Source organism: Equus asinus, chromosome 11 (assembly GCF_041296235.1).
Source record: "Equus asinus isolate D_3611 breed Donkey chromosome 11, EquAss-T2T_v2, whole genome shotgun sequence".
Classification (NCBI taxonomy): Eukaryota; Metazoa; Chordata; class Mammalia; order Perissodactyla; family Equidae; genus Equus; species Equus asinus.
The window spans coordinates 16,274,161-16,292,198 of record NC_091800.1 but is presented as its reverse complement, the minus strand read 5'-3'; the positions used below and the strand labels follow the sequence as shown (position 1 = coordinate 16,292,198).

The following is an 18,038-nucleotide window of genomic DNA, read 5'->3' as shown; positions in this document are numbered from 1 at the left end:
TAACTGTGTAGTTTTTTGATATTCCCAAGGCAAAACATCAAAGTTTATTTATACACATATATATTCCCTGCTTCAAGTAAATCTAACATGAGAAACACACCCAGAAATACTTCACTTCCCCATAATAAAGAGTTTATCATAACATTCTTTTGAAGAACATGCTACCTTACAGTATTTTAAATATATACACAATATTGCTTTGGAAGAACACACCTATTTTTTAAATAAACTTTTCATTTAGACTACTATTTTTCAGAAACAATTTATATATTTTTTTAAATATCCAGAGAAATATGCAACATGTTACTTATGTCTAAATATGCCTTCAGGAAAGTTCATGAGAGCAGAGAAAATAAATGATTTATGTAATATTGAAATGAAAAGTGGCAATTAATTACATAATGTATACACAAACACCTAAAAGCACGCAAAGATATGTGCCAGACAAAGATAAAGCACTTGACATGTATGTTGAATGAAAGAAGAAACAAAAGAAAAATAAATGATTGCATTGAATTAAGCTTTCATAATATATTACTTCACAAAGTTACACAGAACAATTTTCAACCAATAGCAATTGATACATGACACCATTCCGAATATATATATTCCTTCATTGGATATGCTTACTGCAGTTTAATAAATGACTTTAAGCGAGACTTCAGCAGCAGTTAAAACAATATCTATTAACATTGCTTTATAATGTACCCTACCTTGCCTATTCATATTCACAAGAAAGAGTAAAACCACAAATTTTAAATATATTTTAAATGCACAAGTACTCATTCTTACAAGAAATTAAGAAAATTTGGTAATGAGGAAAACTTGAAAATTATTAAGGCCCAAATCAATGTAAAGTTATTCTATTCTCTGAAGTTATTCTAGCTCTTCTGGTTAGAATAGGATTGACAACGTGTTTCTTTGATAATGTGGCTATTCTTGTTCAAATCAGAAATATTCTCATAAAAAGAATTAATAGCAAAACTATTATTATTATAAAAATTGATACTTTAATGGATTACATGATATCAGCTATAAAAAATATACCACATCTGGAAATAAACTATTTCATTACAGGAAATTAAAATTCAATTACATTAACTGGTGCTATATCTTTAAACCACAAAAAAAAAAAGTGAACTAGTATTACAAATCAATGACATTCTTTCACTTTGTCCTAAAGTCAAAGATAAATCTTTACAAGAAAAACACAACTACCAAAAAGTCCCTTGGGATTTTTTTAATGTTTCTGTAGAGAAGAACATCTATTAAGCAACCTAGTCCATTTTAAATTGTATCAATAGTCAAAGCCACTTCATAGATAACTGCTTAAGCACTATTACACATAATACTTCTGCCTAAACGTTTGAAAAGAATAAGAAAACTACTACACAGAGGTTACACAGTTTCCTAATCTGTTCGTAGAATTCTTACCTACACCAGAGTTAACGATTTAGGTGGAAAGATGACCAGGATTCCTAAACATCAGCACTGCCAAAAAGAAAGACTAGAAATGCCTCACACTATGGTCCCCATGGTCCATGAAAAAATGCAAAAAAGTATTTCTTATAATACATCACCCTCCTATGTGGAACCATATAAATTACAAGGATGCCAAGGATTTTCTTACTCTTTTATGTCAGAAGTGCTACTCTTTCTCAAACATCTAATGAATTAACTCAGACTTCTAAATACAGTGGGAGTTGCATTACAAAATCAGAAATATTAATTTTATTATTCTAAAATCTTAACACATGACTATGCTATCCATATAATGTTAATTTCACTTCAATTTTAACTATGACAAGTGAAAAGTCAAATGCATTCACTAACAAAAGTATTTTTAATTTATACCTAAAACCCAATACAATAGCAATACCACATCTTTTCAAAAAATCTTTAAAATAGGTATATTTGACATGGTAGATGTAATAGTAAATAGATGGCCATCTTCGAAGAGGTACATTTTCAAACATAATTTAACAAACTTACCAGTAACTAAAATGCATCGGATTGCTGCAGGGCTCACAATAAACTTGCAAAATTCTGTGTACTGCCATACAAAATTTCTCTCCATTCTTGCCTATTTCCAACTCCCCTAGATACAAAGGCAAATATAAAGGATACTTCAGCCCATTCCTATATCTCCTACGTACCACTTCCTGTCTAGACACATCAGTTCATCTGTAGAGGATCTAAATACACAGGATAAACCAAAAGGCAAGTATCTGTGTCAGCCAGAACTAGTATACACAACATAGAACATTCTCTTGAAAAGTATAGCAATACCTAGAAAGAGATTTTCACAGGAATATTTTACTTGGTGGCAAAAGGAGTACTGATTTTTATCTCACACAGTAAAATTGCTAAACTTTTCAATAGACAGTACTACAACATATCATATTCTGTGGGTAGCAATTCTACTTCAGGAATGGTTGAGGGATTTTAATCCTGTCTCCTTTTAAGGAAAATGACAGTAATAATCTATAGGGTTATTTCTTAAAAATAATTACCATCTTCCAACTCTTAATATTTCAATTAAATTAGGAATTAATATTTATTTCAAATATTATACTTATAAAGGGCTGGACCTTAGGAAAAATAGAGGAAATAGTATAATAATACTCCTAACAACTTAGCATATTTATTATCTCTCCAGAGCTCTCTTGTCCATATTATTAAAGAATACCACAACAGTCTTGGCCCACAAATACTTGAGAATATTTAATAACTATGTATGAACACGACTAATTTTGTTTCTAATGAAAAAATATGTACTACATTTAGGTTCCATTAAAATTTATATAAATATAGATTTTGACTTGATTTTAATACCTTAACCATTTCAATTTGTCCACTCTTTATTTCTTAAAAATAACTAATATAGATAACTCATGTAAAATCATCCCAAAAGTTTTATCTTTGATGTATTTTATTAAAGATGAAATATTTCATAAAAATAAAAATAATTTATAACTGGAATGACTCAGATTGAATATATAACTTATGTTCAGTTCGAAGGCAGTTCTTAGAACATAGAAAATTGGCTTTTCAATATGCTTTGTACTGAAACAAGCAAAGTACCTCAGCTAGGTAGACTGTTTAAATATAGTATGAGGAAGGGAATGGATAAGCTAAAAATTAAAGATTCCCCCTGAATTCAACACTTCCTAACCTTTTAAAAGGATGTTTTCAATCTATTGAGAAACACTACAGGCAAAGTAATTGTCAGAAAAATAGAGAAGTAGATTAAGTTCAAATAAGACTTAAGGTACCAAGAGGGGGAGAAAATTTTTTGAGTTTTTCATAATGTTTCATCTCTTCGTTGGCCTAACTTAATATTACGATACATTGATAAAATGTCTAATACCATAGTTTCTCTGCTATTTCTTTCACTACAAAACTCTTCCAAGATAAGTCATCATAGCAGGAATAAAACTGTAAAAGAACTCAACTCAAGTCCATACACAAGAAATTTCACACTCAACAAATTAATTTCCAGTGACACAAAAAAATTTCACAGTAAGTTAGAAGAGTTAAATTCCTTCACAGTTCAAAATTAGAAAGGTCTAACCCAGAAGCTTCTAACTCCAGGTACATTTAACAGTCACTTTCAGTCAATGCATTCCTGAGGATGCTATCTCAAAAGACCACTGCCTACCTGCCTACAGAGGCAATGAATCCTGATACACAAACTGTCACATTCATCAGTTCAGACATCAAGTGGAGTTACATGCTGAAATAAGTAAAATACATTTTTCTGCAGTCAAATAAGGAAAACAGTGAAATGCAGCACAGTAAAATGTAAAGACAGATGGAATACACTGGGTAGCACATGAAATCATTAAGCCTGCCCTTAGCCATCAAATCTCTCCTCAGTAATTTCTAGCTTTTCTTTCAGCCTGATAAGGACACAGGCAGCCTTAAAAACTGAATTGCTATCATTCTTGCTGCTATTTAAGAACATTCTTTAGAAGCCCTATTAAAAGTTAGTCAGGCTATCACACATTTTATACCTTCCTTCATCTAGTAACAGATTCTGATTTTATGTTTCATCAGAATATTTTATTTCTAACAAAATACCGTACAGCCAAAAATAAAATGAAAATTTACAAAATTGTGATTGAAATACATCAAAATTTGTCTTATGATGGAAACAAAATTTAAAAATTTATACATGTAAAGGAATTAATTCTAAACCTTTTATGACATAGTTATATATACTAGTATATGTATACAGTATCTACCAGTATTTACATAGTTCGAGACAAAACAGCTTTTTGATAACCTCCACTAATAACTATAAATAGCCAATAGATATTTACTAAAAAGGTTCCAATGTAAAGGAAATAACGCAACACTTAAGAGCTTGCAATTTAACTTCAACCAATAAATGACCACTTACAGTGCTCTAAATGTCCTAATCCCTTTATGAAAACTTCCTGGACATGTTACATGTAGCAGGCACCACTAGACTAATCATGTATGTATAATCCATGGATACAGGAATACTTTAGAAATTTAATGATATAAATTCCTAATACCTAAGAAGTTCAAAATTTCAAGGAAAAACTGGAGACAGGTAATTACGATACATAGATGATCTTAACTGTATATGCATATTCTAATGCCCTGCAAGGTCAAAACACGCCACAGCCAGGAGGCCCAATGAGCAGTCCTTCATGGTGTTAACCACTTTCAGGCCCCAGCCTACATAACAGAAGCAGGATTAAAAATACACCCTAAAAGTGCTGAAATTAGCAAATGAAGAAAATAAATACTAAAACAGCTGATGACACAGAAAGCTAAAATAATTGATACTTAGGCTTTAGATATGTCCAGGAATTTTCTATTCTTTTTATTATTAATTTTGTTTTTTAAATGATCAAGCAGTAAAACTGACTTCTTTCTCTTTCTTCTTTTCTTTTGTATGCGTGTATACAATTCTGAGAATGTTAACAGATATATAGATTGTATAAGCCCACTACAATCAGGATACAGACCAGTTCCATCCATCACACCAAATAAACCTCATTTATCCTATCCCTTTACACCTTTACGGGCACATCCTCCCAAAACCCAAAACCTTGGGTAACTAGTTATCTCTTATCTATCATTTAGTCTCAAGTTTTCAAGAATGTCATATAAATGCAATCATATAGTATGTAATCTTCTGAGTATGTCCTTCTTGACCTCAACATATTGCCTTTGAGATGCATGCAAGCAGCTGCATATATCAAGAATTTATTCTATTTACTTACTGAACAGCATTCCATTGTGTGAATGGATTACCACAGTTTGTGTACATTTGAGTTGTATCTAGTTTATTGTGATTATGAATAAGATTACTATAAACATTCACAGAAAGCTTTTTGTGTAAACACAGTTTTCATTCATTTCTCACAAATACAAACCTAGGAATAGAAAGACTGAATTACATGGCAAGTGTACGTTTAACTTTATAATAAACTTCCAAACTGCCAGAGTGGCAATACCACTTGGCAATCCCGCCAGTAACAGGTTCCAGGTGCTCCTCATCCTTGCCAACACTTGGCACCATAAGTACTTCTTATTTTGGCCATTCCACTAGGTGTGTACTGGTATCTCATAGTGGTTTTAACTAACATTTCCCTGTCAGTTAATGACGTTGAACATCTTTTCATGTGCTATTTTGACATCTTTACATCCTCTTTTACTTCAGTCTTTTGCCCACTTTTTTAATAGTGGGTTTTATGTTTTCTTACTATTGAGGTTTAAGATTTTTTTTTTTTAAAGATTTTATTTTTTTCCTTTTTCTCCCCAGAGCCCCCCGGTACATAGTTGTATATTATTCGTTGTGGGTCCTTCTAGTTGTGGCATGTGGGACGCTGCCTCAGCGTGGTTTGATGAGCAGTGTCATGTCCGCGCCCAGGATTCGAACCAACGAAACACTGGGCCGCCTGCAGCGGAGCGCGCGAACTTAACCACTCGGCCACGGGGCCAGCCCCGAGGTTTAAGAATTTTTTATATATTCTTGCCATAAGTCGTTTGTCAAATAAGTGATTTTCTATTACCTGTCTCCAGTTTGTAGCATGTTTTCTTATTGCATCTTTTGCATAGTAAAAGGTTTTAACTTTGATGAATCAGTCAAATTTCTCAATTTTTTTCTTTTATGCACCATGCTTTCAGTATCATGTCTAAAATGACTTTGCCTAGCCTAGGTCACAAAGATTTTCTCCTATGTTTCCTCCTAAAAGTTCTACAGGTTTATGTTTTACATTTAGAACTAATTTTTTAGTTAATTTTCATGTAAGGTGTGAGGTTTAGGTTGAGGCTTATTTTTTGGCATAAAACTATCCTTCCTCCCTTAGATTGCTTTTGCACCTTTGTCAAAAGTCAACTGTCCATATTGGTGTGAGGTATTTCTGTACTCTATTCTGTCCCACTGATATATGTGTCTATGACTTTGCTAGTACTACACTGTCTTCATTATTATAGCATTACAGTAAGTCTTCAAGCCAGGGAAGTATAATCCCTCCAAATCCATTCTTTTTGAAAATCATTTTAGCTATCCTAGTTACTTTGTCTTTCATATACATTTTTAAATCATCTTGTCTATATCAACACACAAATCTAGCCAGGATTTTAATTAGTATTGTGTTAAATCTGTAGATCAATTTAATGACATCTTTACTATATTGAGTCTTCCTGTACCTGAACATGATCTATCTCCATCATTTATTTAGGACTTTGATTTCTTTCACCAGCAACTTATAGATTTCAACACACACATCCTGTACATGTTTTGAACATTTATATTTAAAATGCTTAAATTTTTGAAGCTATTGTTAAAGGTATTTTTAATTTGGTTTCCTATTACATATCATTATTTTGTTGTTGTAAGTGCCATGGAGTCAATTTCTGACTCCTAGTTACTCTGTGTACAGCAGAGCAGAATGCTGCCTGGTCTTTTTGCAACGTCCTCTCATCTTGCGCAGGATGAAACAAGACTCCACTCTATTCATAGGGTTTTCATGGCCAATTTTATCGAAAGTAGGTTGCCAGGTCCCTCCTTCCTAGTCTGTCTTAGTCTGGAAGCGATGCTGAAACCTGGCCACCATGGGTGACCCTGCTGGTATTTGAAATACTGGTGGCATAGCTTTCAGCATCACAGCAACATGCAGCTACCACACAGTGTGACAAGTGACAGATGAATGGTATAGTTCCTTGACCAGGAAAAAAACCTGGGCCATGGCAGTGAGAGCACTGAATCAGAACAACTAGACCACCAGGGCCGGCTACATTGTTAATACAGAGAAACATAATTTATTCCTGCAGGAGAATCATGTATTTTGCAAACGTTTTAAACCTGCTTACTAGTGCTAGAATTTCGTGTGTGTGTGTCAGTCCCTTAAGAATTTTTACATAGACAATCCTGTCATCTGTGAAAAGGTACAATTCTATTTTTTCCTTTCCAATCTGTATGATGACTTTTCTTTATCCTGGCTTATTGCTATGGCTAGTACCTCTCTGATTTGGATCAGATCCACACATGTAAAGCTTAGGCCTGAGTACATATATAACTTCATCAAGTTACTTTCTCAAGTTCTTCCCTTTCTGTGATCTGCCTGATAATTTCCAACATTGGAACTGTTCTTTCCAGTTCTATTGTTAAAAATCTAGGGCTTCATTTTCCTCACTCTGCTGTACACTTATATAACTCTGCCCACATCTGAGGCAAACCAGCAGTAAGAGAGACAGAACAAAGCAATGGAGAGGTTTTTGATGGAGAGGAATGGAAAAAGCTCGGAAGCCACCACTCCATCTTATCAAATAAAAAGCTGAACAGACTGAAAAATTGACAAATCTTCTAGGATCCAATAAAAGAGGGGAGGACAGAAGACAAACAACTGCCTTCAAGATTGGACAGACAGACAGGTAACTACAGGGAGTCACTGGTTACAAGAGCAGAGATACACAAGTGGAAACTACTGTGGGAACCAGTGCCCAGGCAGGAAAACCTAAACTGTACTTGATGAATTGCTGGAGGCTCAGTGCTGACCACCTGCCCAGTCACAGAGAGGCCCCCACATTTATTGTGAGATTTATCTCCAGAAGCGTGACCAGGTTGCCATAGTAAATATCAGAGGAAAATTCCCTTAGGCATCTGGCAGAGGGCAGGAAAAGGAACCCCTGTGAAACACACCAGAGGACTCTGTTCTTAAAAAGGGCTGCCGTCAGGAGAAACTAGTTAATGAAGCCTAACCCGCTGACATATTATCAGAACCTAACCTGGGGAAGAGAATTATCTAACTACAGCCAGCTCTAGTCATCCTTGCCTACCTAAACAGGGAGGAAAACAACTGAGAAACACGTGTTAAATTTGTAGTCCAGAAGCACAGGCTCACTAAAAGACTGAGACCTAATCATAGAGCTACAGAATGCTTCTTCTCCCCCCACACTTCACCACCCCATTACCAAAGGCCTATTTACAGTAGTTCCTTTTACCTGGTCCATCCTGTGTAACTACCAAAAAAAATCACAAGGTTGGGGCTGGCCCAGTGGGGTAGCAGTTAAGTTCACGGGTTCCACTTTGACAGCCCAGGGTTCACCGATTTGGATCCCAGGTGTGGACCTACACACCACTTATCAAGCCATGCCCTGGCAGGCGTCCCACATATAAAGTAGAGGAGGATTGGCACAGATGTTAGCTCAGGGCTAATCTTCCTCAAAAACATAAAGAAAAAAAATTTCAAGGCATACGAAAAGGAAAAAATCACAATTTGAAAAGACAAAGCAAGCATAAGAAGCAGAAATGGCCCAGATGTTGGAATTATCAAAACAGAAATTTAAAACAACTATGATTAATATGCTAAGGGCTCTAATAAATAAAACAGACAGCATAAAAGGACAAATGGGCAACATAAGCAGAAAGATGGAAATCCTAATAAAGAACCAAAAAGAAATGCTAGAGATAAAAAAAAAAAAAGAACAGTAACACAAATGAAGAATGCTTCTGATGGGCTTATTAGTAGAGCGGACACGGTTGAGGAAACACTCTCTAAACTAGAAAAAATATTAATAGAATCTTCAAAAAGTGAAAACCAGGGGCCAGCCTGGTGCAAGAGCAGTTAACTTTGCACACTCTGCTTCGGTGGCCTGAGGTTCACTGGTTTAGATCCAGGGTGCGACCTACATGCTGCTTATCAAGCCATGCTGTGGCAGGCATCCCACATATAAAATAGAGGAAGATGGGCACAGATGTTAGCTCAGAGGCAATCTTCTATAGTAATAGAAAAAAAAAGAGGAGGATTAGTAGCAGATGTTAGCTGGGAGCTCACCTTCCTCAAAAAAAACCAAACTGAAAACCAAAGAAAACAAAGACTGATAAAAAAAAAAAAAGATAGAATCTCTAGAGAATAGAATACCCAGGTCAATGGCAAAACTACAAAAGGTGTAACATATGGATAATAAGAACACCAGAAGAAAAAGATGAAAGGAACAGAGGAAATATTTGCAATAATAATGACTGAGAATTTCCCCCAAATTAATGTCAGACACCAAACCACAGATCCAGGAAGCTCAAAGAACACCAAGAAGGATAAATGCCAAAAAAAAAGAAAAAAGAAAAAAAGAAAACTACACCTAGGCATATCATTTTCAACTTACAGAAAGATCAAAGATAGAGAAAAATTCCAGAAAGAAGCCAGGGGGCAAAACCACCTCACATCTCATGAAAATAAGATAAGAATTACATCCGAACTCTCCTCAGAAACCATACAAGGAAGAACAGAATGTACTAAAATATTGAAAGTATTGGGAGAAAAATCCACCAACCTCAAATTCTGTACCCTAAGAAATTCAAAAGTGAAGGAGAAATACCTTCTGAGACAAAGATTAAGAGAATTTGTTGCAAGTAGACCTGTCTTGCAAAGAATGTTAAAAGAAATTCTTTAGAGAGAAGGAAAGTAATATAGGTCAGGAACTTGGATCCAAATAAAGAAAAGATCACTGAAGAAGGAACAGTGAAGGTAAAATAAAAACTTTTACTTTTTTATTCTAAATTGATCTAATAGATAAGTTTGTTCAAAATAACAGCAATATTGTATTTCATTATGTACGCTTACATATAAGTGAAATGAATGACAGCAATAATACCAGGGACAAGAGGAAAAAATTAAGATTATTTTATTATAAAGTACTCACAACATCCATGAAGGGGTACAGTGTTATTTGACAGTAGACTTGAATTATTTGCAAACTCTATGGAAACCACTAAAAACAGTAAAAAAAAAAAAAAAGCATAAATGATATTCTAAGAAAGAGAAAATGAAATTATATAAAATTCTCAATTAAAATCACAAAAGGCAGAAAAAGAGTAGAAGACAAAAATAAGAAGAACAAGGCAACAAATAGAAAATGTAACCAATATGGTAACTATTAATCCAATTATATCAATAATCATTTTGAATATCAATGTCTAAATGCACAAATTAAAAGTCACAGACTGTCAGAGTGGACCAAAAAACAAGACTCCATTCTACAATATCTACAAGAAACCACTTTAAATATAGACATATATACATTAAAAGTAAATGGAGAAATATATACCATATTAACACTAATCCAAAGAAAGCAGGAGTAGCTATATTGATTTCAGACAAAGCAGACTTCAAAGCTAGGAAAGTTATCAGAGATTAAGAAGGGCATTACATAATGACAAAGGGGTCAACTCTCCAAGAAGACATAATTCTTAAATAGTATTTGCCTAACAAGAGAGCATCAAACCACATGAGGCAAAAACTGCTATAACTCCAAGGACTAATAGATGAACCCACTATACAGTTGGAGACTGCAACACCCCTCTATCAGAAATGGACAAATATAGCAGACACAAAATCAGTCAGGACATAGCTGAAGTCAACAACACCAATAAACAACTGGAGATCATTGACATCTATACACTACTTCATCCAACAACAGCAGAATACACATTTCTCTCAAGCTCACACGGAACATTCACTAAAACAGAGCATGTTCTGGGCCATAAACTTACAAATTTAAAAGAATAGAAATCATACAAAGTCTGCTCTCAATTTAACCAGAAATCATTAACAAAAGATAATTGGAAAAGTCCAATAATGCATAAAGATTAAACAGCACACTTCTAAATAACACATGGCTCCAAGAAGAAATCTCAAGAGATATTATAAATATTTTGAACTAAATGAAAATGAAAATATAACATCAAAATTTGTGGAATGAAGTGAAAGCAATACTTACAGGGAAATTTATTGCATTGAATGCTGTGATATTGTGATTTACAACAAGAAATATCTATTTGGTCTTCATCCCATTTCGGACACAGAGCTCCTAAAACTCTTGGAATTTCCCAAGTGATAAGAGCAATAAAGGTGTCTTTTGATATGTTCATGAGGTGACTTTTGGAACTCACCTAAGGATGAAAGCAGTTAACAGTGGAGATGGTCATGTGACAAGAGCGCTGGAACTTTCAGTCCCACCCCACCTCCAATCTCCAGAGAGGGAAGAGGGGCAGGAGATTGATTGAGTCCCATCACCAATGACCAATGATTTACTCATCAGGCGTATGTAATGAAGCCTCCATAAAAACCAAAAGGAGAAGGTTTGGAGGGCTTGCAGGTTGGTGAACATGCAGTGATGCTAGGAGAGTGGTATACCTGGAGAGGGTGTAGAAGCTCTGCACCCATTCCCCATAATTTGCCCTATGCATCTCTGTCATCTGGATGTCTATATCCTTTATCCTATCTTTTTATAATACAGTGGTATTTCACTAAGCAAAATGCTTCTCTGAGCTCTGTGAACCACTCTAGTAAATTAACTGAACCCATGGAGGAGGTCATGGGAACCTCTGATTTAGAGACAGAAGTACAGGTAACCCAGATTTGTGACTGGCATTTGAAGTCCAAGGAGAAAGGTGTTAGAACCCTCATCTACAGTCTGTCAGTCAGAAGCTCAGGTGATTCCCTGGATTTGTGACTGGCATCTGAAGGGGGTATTGCGGCAGCTTGTGGGACTAAGCCCTTAACCTGTAGGATCTGATGCTATCTCCAGATAGATAGTGTCATAATTGTAGGACACCCAGCTGATGTCCCAGAGAATTGCTTGGTGATATACAGGGAAACTCCTCCCTTCATGCCCTGGAATTGGGTTCTCAGAACCTGTAACACATATATAAGAAAAGAATAAGGATCTAAAATCAATAATCCAAGTTTCCACCTTAGGAAACTAGAAAAAGAGCAAATTAAATCCAAAATAAGCAGAAAGAAAGAAATAATGAACAATTCAAAGAAACTGAAAAGAGGAAATCAACAGAGAAAATCACTGGAACGAAAAGCTGATTCTTTGAAAAGATTAAAAAAATTAAGTCTCTAGTTAGGCTAACTAAGAAAAAAAGAGAGAGAATACAAAATACTAATATCAGAAATGAAAGAAGGGACATAACTGCTGTTGGAGGAGGTCAGAGAGGATGTGACTTCCAGCTGACCTGTGAACTGGACCAGGACAATCAGAGGATGCTCACCCACTCCCCTCTATCCTTGGAATGTATATTCTGCCTGTTATTCCCATATTAGGAGCTACTTCAAAGATGCAGCATTCAGAGAGTAACATGTTCTTGAGACCGCCTGGACCATATACATGACTGAACTCCATTACATAAACTTTTAAGATTCTGGCAGGCAGGTGTGGAGATTTACTCATCTTGTGGCAGTCCAAGACAAGCCTTATCATACAAGTTTCCTTGCTTATTAAAACTGCAACCTACCAGCCTGGAGTAGTCTCCTCTTTCTTTATCCTTCCTCCCCATGTACAAGAGCCAATTTCAAATTTTACCTGGTGAACTCCTGAGGTTGCAAACCAAAAACTACAGATTTTGCATAAATTAAAAGGATAATAAAGGAATACCATCAACAGTTCTATGTCCAAAGAATTGATAACCTAGAAGCAAAAGACCAATTCCTTGAAAGACACAATCTACCAAAACTCACACAAGAAGAAACAGACATTTGGAATAGACATATCTACTAAAGAGATTAAATCAATAATTGATGGTTTTCCAAAACAGAAAGAACCAGGCCCAGATGGTTCACTGATGAATTCTCCCAAATACTTCAGGAAAAAAATCATACCAATTCTCTACAATCTCTTTGAGAGGATATAAGCAGAAGAACTGCTTCCTAACTCATTCTACAAGGTCAGCATCACTCTAATACCAAAACCAGAAAAGAAAATTACAGATCAATACCTCTCATGAACACAGATGCAACAATCCTCAACAAAATACTAGCAAATTGAATTCAAAAGAAGTATAAAAAGAATTATGCACAACAACCAAGTGGGATTTACTCAAGGTATGCAAGCCTGGTTCAACATTCGAAAATCAATTAATGTAATCCATCTCACAACAGACTAAAAGAGAAAAATCACATGCTCATATACATAGATGCAGAAAAAGCACTTGACACAATCCAACGACACTGATGATAAAAACATTCAGTAAACTAGGAATACAGGGGAACTTTCTCAACTTGATAAAGGGCATCAATAAAAAACCTAAGCTAAGATCCTACTGAATGATAAAAAATTCCAAGTTCCCACTACAATCAGATACAAAGCAAGGATGTCCCCTCTCACCACTCCTTTTCAATATCGTACTGAAGTCCTTGCTAATGCAATAAGACAAGACAGGAAATAAACCTTCTACAGATTGGGAAGGAAGACATAAAACTCTGCTCACAGATGGCATGATTCTCTATGTAGAAAATCTGAAAGAATTGACAAAAAACTTCCTGAAACTAACAGAAGACTACACCAAGGTTGCAGGATAGAGGGTTAATATAAAAAAGTCAACTGGTTTCCTATATATCAACAGTGAACAAGTGGAATTTGAAATTAAAAACAACACCATTTGCATTAGCACCTAAAAAAATGAAACAGGTATGAATCTAACAAAATATATACAGGCTATATATGAGGAAAACTACAAAGCTCTTATGAACAAAATCAAAGAAGAACTAAATTAATGGAGAGATATTCCATATTGATGTCAAGATATCAGTTCTTCCCAACTTGATCTACAAGTTCAGTGCAATATCAATCAAAATCACAGCAAGTTATTTTATAGATACTGACAAACTTATTCTAAAGTTTATATGGAAAGGCAAAAGAAGCAGAACAGCCAATACAGTATTGAAGGAGAAAACAAAGTTAGAAGATTGATGCTACCAACCTTAAGAAGTACTAAAAAGCCACAGTAATCAAGACAGTGTGGTATTGGTGAAAGAATAAACCAGGATCAATGGAACAGAACAGACAGCCCAGAACATTCATAAATACAGTCAACTGATCTTTGACAAAGGAGCAAAGGAAATACAACAGAGCAAAGTTAGTGTCTTCAACGAATAGTGCAGGAGCAACTACACAAACACATAAAAAAGTGAATCTAGAAACTGACCTCACACCCTTCACAATGACTTACTCAAAATGGATCACAAATCTGCATGCAAAATGCAAAATTATGAAAACTCCTAGAAAATAACATAGGGGAAAACCTAGATGACCTTGAGTATGGCAATGACTTTTTAGACACACCACCAAAGACACAATCCATGAAAGAAATAATTGATAGGCTGGACTTCATTAAAATTAAAATTAAAAGCTTTGGGGAGTGATGTCACCAAGATGGCAAAAGAGGTTATTCCTGACTTCACTCCCCCTCACAGAAAGAACTAACAACTACTCAAGAATCAAGACATCACTGACAGTCCTAGAATACAGGGGTGAAGCTGAAGCATCCATCTACACCACAGAGATCAAGACAACCTGCAATAGAAGGGCAAGAGAAATAGCTACACATTGACTGCTTTGCCCCACCCCCAAGGCAAGCGTAGTAACATGTGCAAAGGTCTCCCCTGAGCCTCTAGTTCCTCCAGTGAGAAAAAAGAACCCATGGCAGGACAAACAGTACCCATTCAGCACGGTGGGTCTCTCTGCGGGGACCACTATTCTGACTGTGCATCACAGGGATTGCAAGGGAGTCTACAGGACTCAATCACTGGGAATCTGACTGTGAATAGAAAAGGGAGAAGGGGCTTGCAACAAACAGCACACAGATCTTTGCAGACCAAGTTCATATCTGCTGCACCCAAGTAATAATCCCAAACAGTGGCTTTGCTCATGTCCGGAACCAAATTGTGGCACACTCTGACCAGAGAACTGCATAGTGTACAGATATGCTTGATTTGGATCCTCAAATGAGGACTTTTGCTAGACCAAGAGCCTGGTTTGTCCATGCCCAGGCAAGGAGCTGAGTCATAGCCTTACCTGCTGTAGAGCCTCCTGGCCATATCTGACCAGAGGGGCTGTTGGAAACACCTGGAAGCTGTGTAGCCCAAGAGGCAGGCGTGCAGAGCTGATCACTCCCAGAGAAAAGCTAGTTCTGGATGTGGAGGGTTCCTGTGCTATGCACAGGCAGAGGGAATAATTCACAGTCAAGGCTGAGGGAAGCTCCCAGACCCTCTCAACCAGAGAGCCTAATTGGGAAATTATGAGGTGCCTGGAGTGGCCCCTCCCCTTTACTCAGGTAAGGAAGCTGAGACACAGCTTGAACCACCCATTGTGGCTCCCAGCCACATCTGATCAGAAGGGCTGGTGAGAACACCTGGAAACTGTGTAGTCCAGCAGCACTTGAGCCAAAAGAAGGGCTGGCAGAGCTGATCGTTTACAGAGCAAAGCTAGTAGACCTCTTTCACCAGGGAATATGGGGCTTGAGTTAAGGCAACAAATAGCTTTACTAACCATAGAGCTGCTTCTCCGAATGCACCTGGGCAAGGAAACTAATTCATAACCCTGCTCATTACTCAATAGAACCACGTGACCAACCAGGGAACATAACTACAGCACATGGGAAACTGCATAGCCCACTGAAAAGTCCTGCTTACCATGGCACTTGAACAGAGAGTATAGTCCATGGCTTTCTCCATCTGCAGGGCAAAACCAGGGGTCTCACCTGACCAGGGAATTTAGTGCACACTCTTGCCTGATTTGGGTCCCCAAACACCAAGCTGTACAGGCTCTGGGTCACATCCTGCTGCCCTGCCAGGGCAAGGGAGCTAATTCACAGCCTCATTTACTACTGAATACATTACCCAATTCTAATCATCTAGTAAGACTGACCAGAAAGAAAACAGCTTGGGGAACCCAAGGGAATCCCCTTAAGACTACAGGCAAATTTCTCAACAGAAACATTTCAGATCAGGAGAGAATGGGATGACATACTCAAAATATTGAAAGAACAGAAACTGTCAACCGAGAATACTATACCTGGCAAACCTGTACTTCAGAAATAAAAAAGAAGTAAAGCTTTTCAGAAGGAAAAGGAGAAGACAAGGAGTTCATCACCACTAGATCTGCCTTACAAGAAATGCTAGAGGGAGTTCTTAGAGTGGAAGTAAAAAGACACTAATTAACATCATAGAAACATAGAAAGCTAGCATAAAACTCACTGGTAATGGTAAATACATAGTTAGAGTCTGTAATTTGTTAATGATGGTGCATAATTCACTTACAACTCTAGTTGAGAAATTAAACAAACACAAACATAGTAAAGCTAACCATAACTACTGTAATCTGTTAATAATTACACAACATAAAAAATATGTAAAGTTTAACAGCAATAATCTAAAATGTGAGGGAAAGGAGAAGTAAAAGTGTAAAGTTTTGGAATTCTACTGAAGTTAAGTTGTTATTAGCTTAAAATAGGGGGTTATAACTTTAAGATATTTTATGTAAGCCTCATGATAACCACAAGGGAAACATTTCTAGCAATTACACAAAAGAGCATGATAAAGAAGTCAAAACATACTGATACCAAAAGACAACAAAACATTAAAAGAGACTATAAGATAAGAAATAAGAAACACGGGGTCTTGTCAAGATGCCAGCGTAAGCAGACTCCGAGCTCATCTCTTCACACGAACACAACCAAGTTACAACTATTTTTGGAAAAATTACCCTGTATAGAAAGCTGAAAACTGGATAAAAAGAAGCCCCAAAACAAGGGACAGTCCTGACTACGGCAGAAGGGGCAGAAATTCCTGCTGGAGAGAAAAAAGTCACCTTTGGGAGCAGCAGAGTTTCTCAGCTGGTGAGGTGGGAGCCACCCTAAGGTATGCACCCCTCCCTGGAGCGGGCTGATACTGCTATAAGCATCTTTCACACCCAGCACAACTGAGATGAGGGGCTTACTATTTGGCTTCGCTGGCTATTAAGTGAAGCGGGGAATGCCCCCAGAAAAGCTATAGGACAAAAGTCAAAAAGACCCAGGTCTTAAAGGGCCCACTTACAAACTCACCCATCTCAGCAACCTAAAATCATCAGAGAGAAGGCTGACAGTCCTTTGATGAAAAGAGACTCACCTGGTGTGCTCTGGGGTATCTCAGTGAGAGGAGGGACCTCTCTGGAGACTGAGACATTGGTGGGGGCCATTGTTCTGACCTGGTCCAGGCATGCTGACACAGACCCCAGAAGACGCCACTGAGGTTCTTCCCCTGGCCTGTTAGCCCAGGGGGCTGCCACACCCACTAGAGTGCATATTTAATCCAGTTCAGCCAGGACAAGCAGCCTGCCCTAGGCACCTACCCCACCCAACAGCAAGCCCACTGGCTACTTGTAGGCCTGCATTGACTGGGTGCCTTGATCCTCCTCAGGCAGGTGAGTGTGTCTGCTTCTGTGGGGCAGAACCTGTGTGAGAACCAGGTGAACTCTGGGGGGCACTGGTGGAGAGGTAAGGGCCTCTGCAGTGGGTCATCGGGATATATGACAGGGGGTCAGGAAGTGTGCAGGGACCAGGACTGTGTTGACGGTGTGTGTGGCCCTGTGGGGGGTGAGGGTTATCAGTCTCAGAAGACCTGTGCTTCACAAATAGTGATAATAAGGATCAGCCCCACCTTCCAAAGCCTGAAACAATTGAGTGCTCCCATGCCTAGGGCCAGCCCGACTCAGCTGCACTCCTAAGAGAA

General features: G+C 37.2%; 1 protein-coding gene across 9 annotated transcripts in view; it reads right to left on the bottom strand.

Moving 5' to 3' along the window:
• NBEA (neurobeachin) overlaps positions 1 to 18,038 on the bottom strand; it is a 680,233-nt gene that overhangs the window by 534,344 nt on the left and 127,851 nt on the right. Inside the window, exon 3 of one of the 9 annotated variants that reach the window (XM_070520526.1) lies at positions 1,993 to 2,098. The exons of the other annotated variants lie outside the window; for them this stretch is intronic. Coding sequence (XP_070376627.1) covers positions 1,993 to 2,098 — 106 coding nt within the window. The remainder of the gene's footprint in view (positions 1 to 1,992; positions 2,099 to 18,038) is intronic. 9 annotated transcript variants of the gene reach the window in all.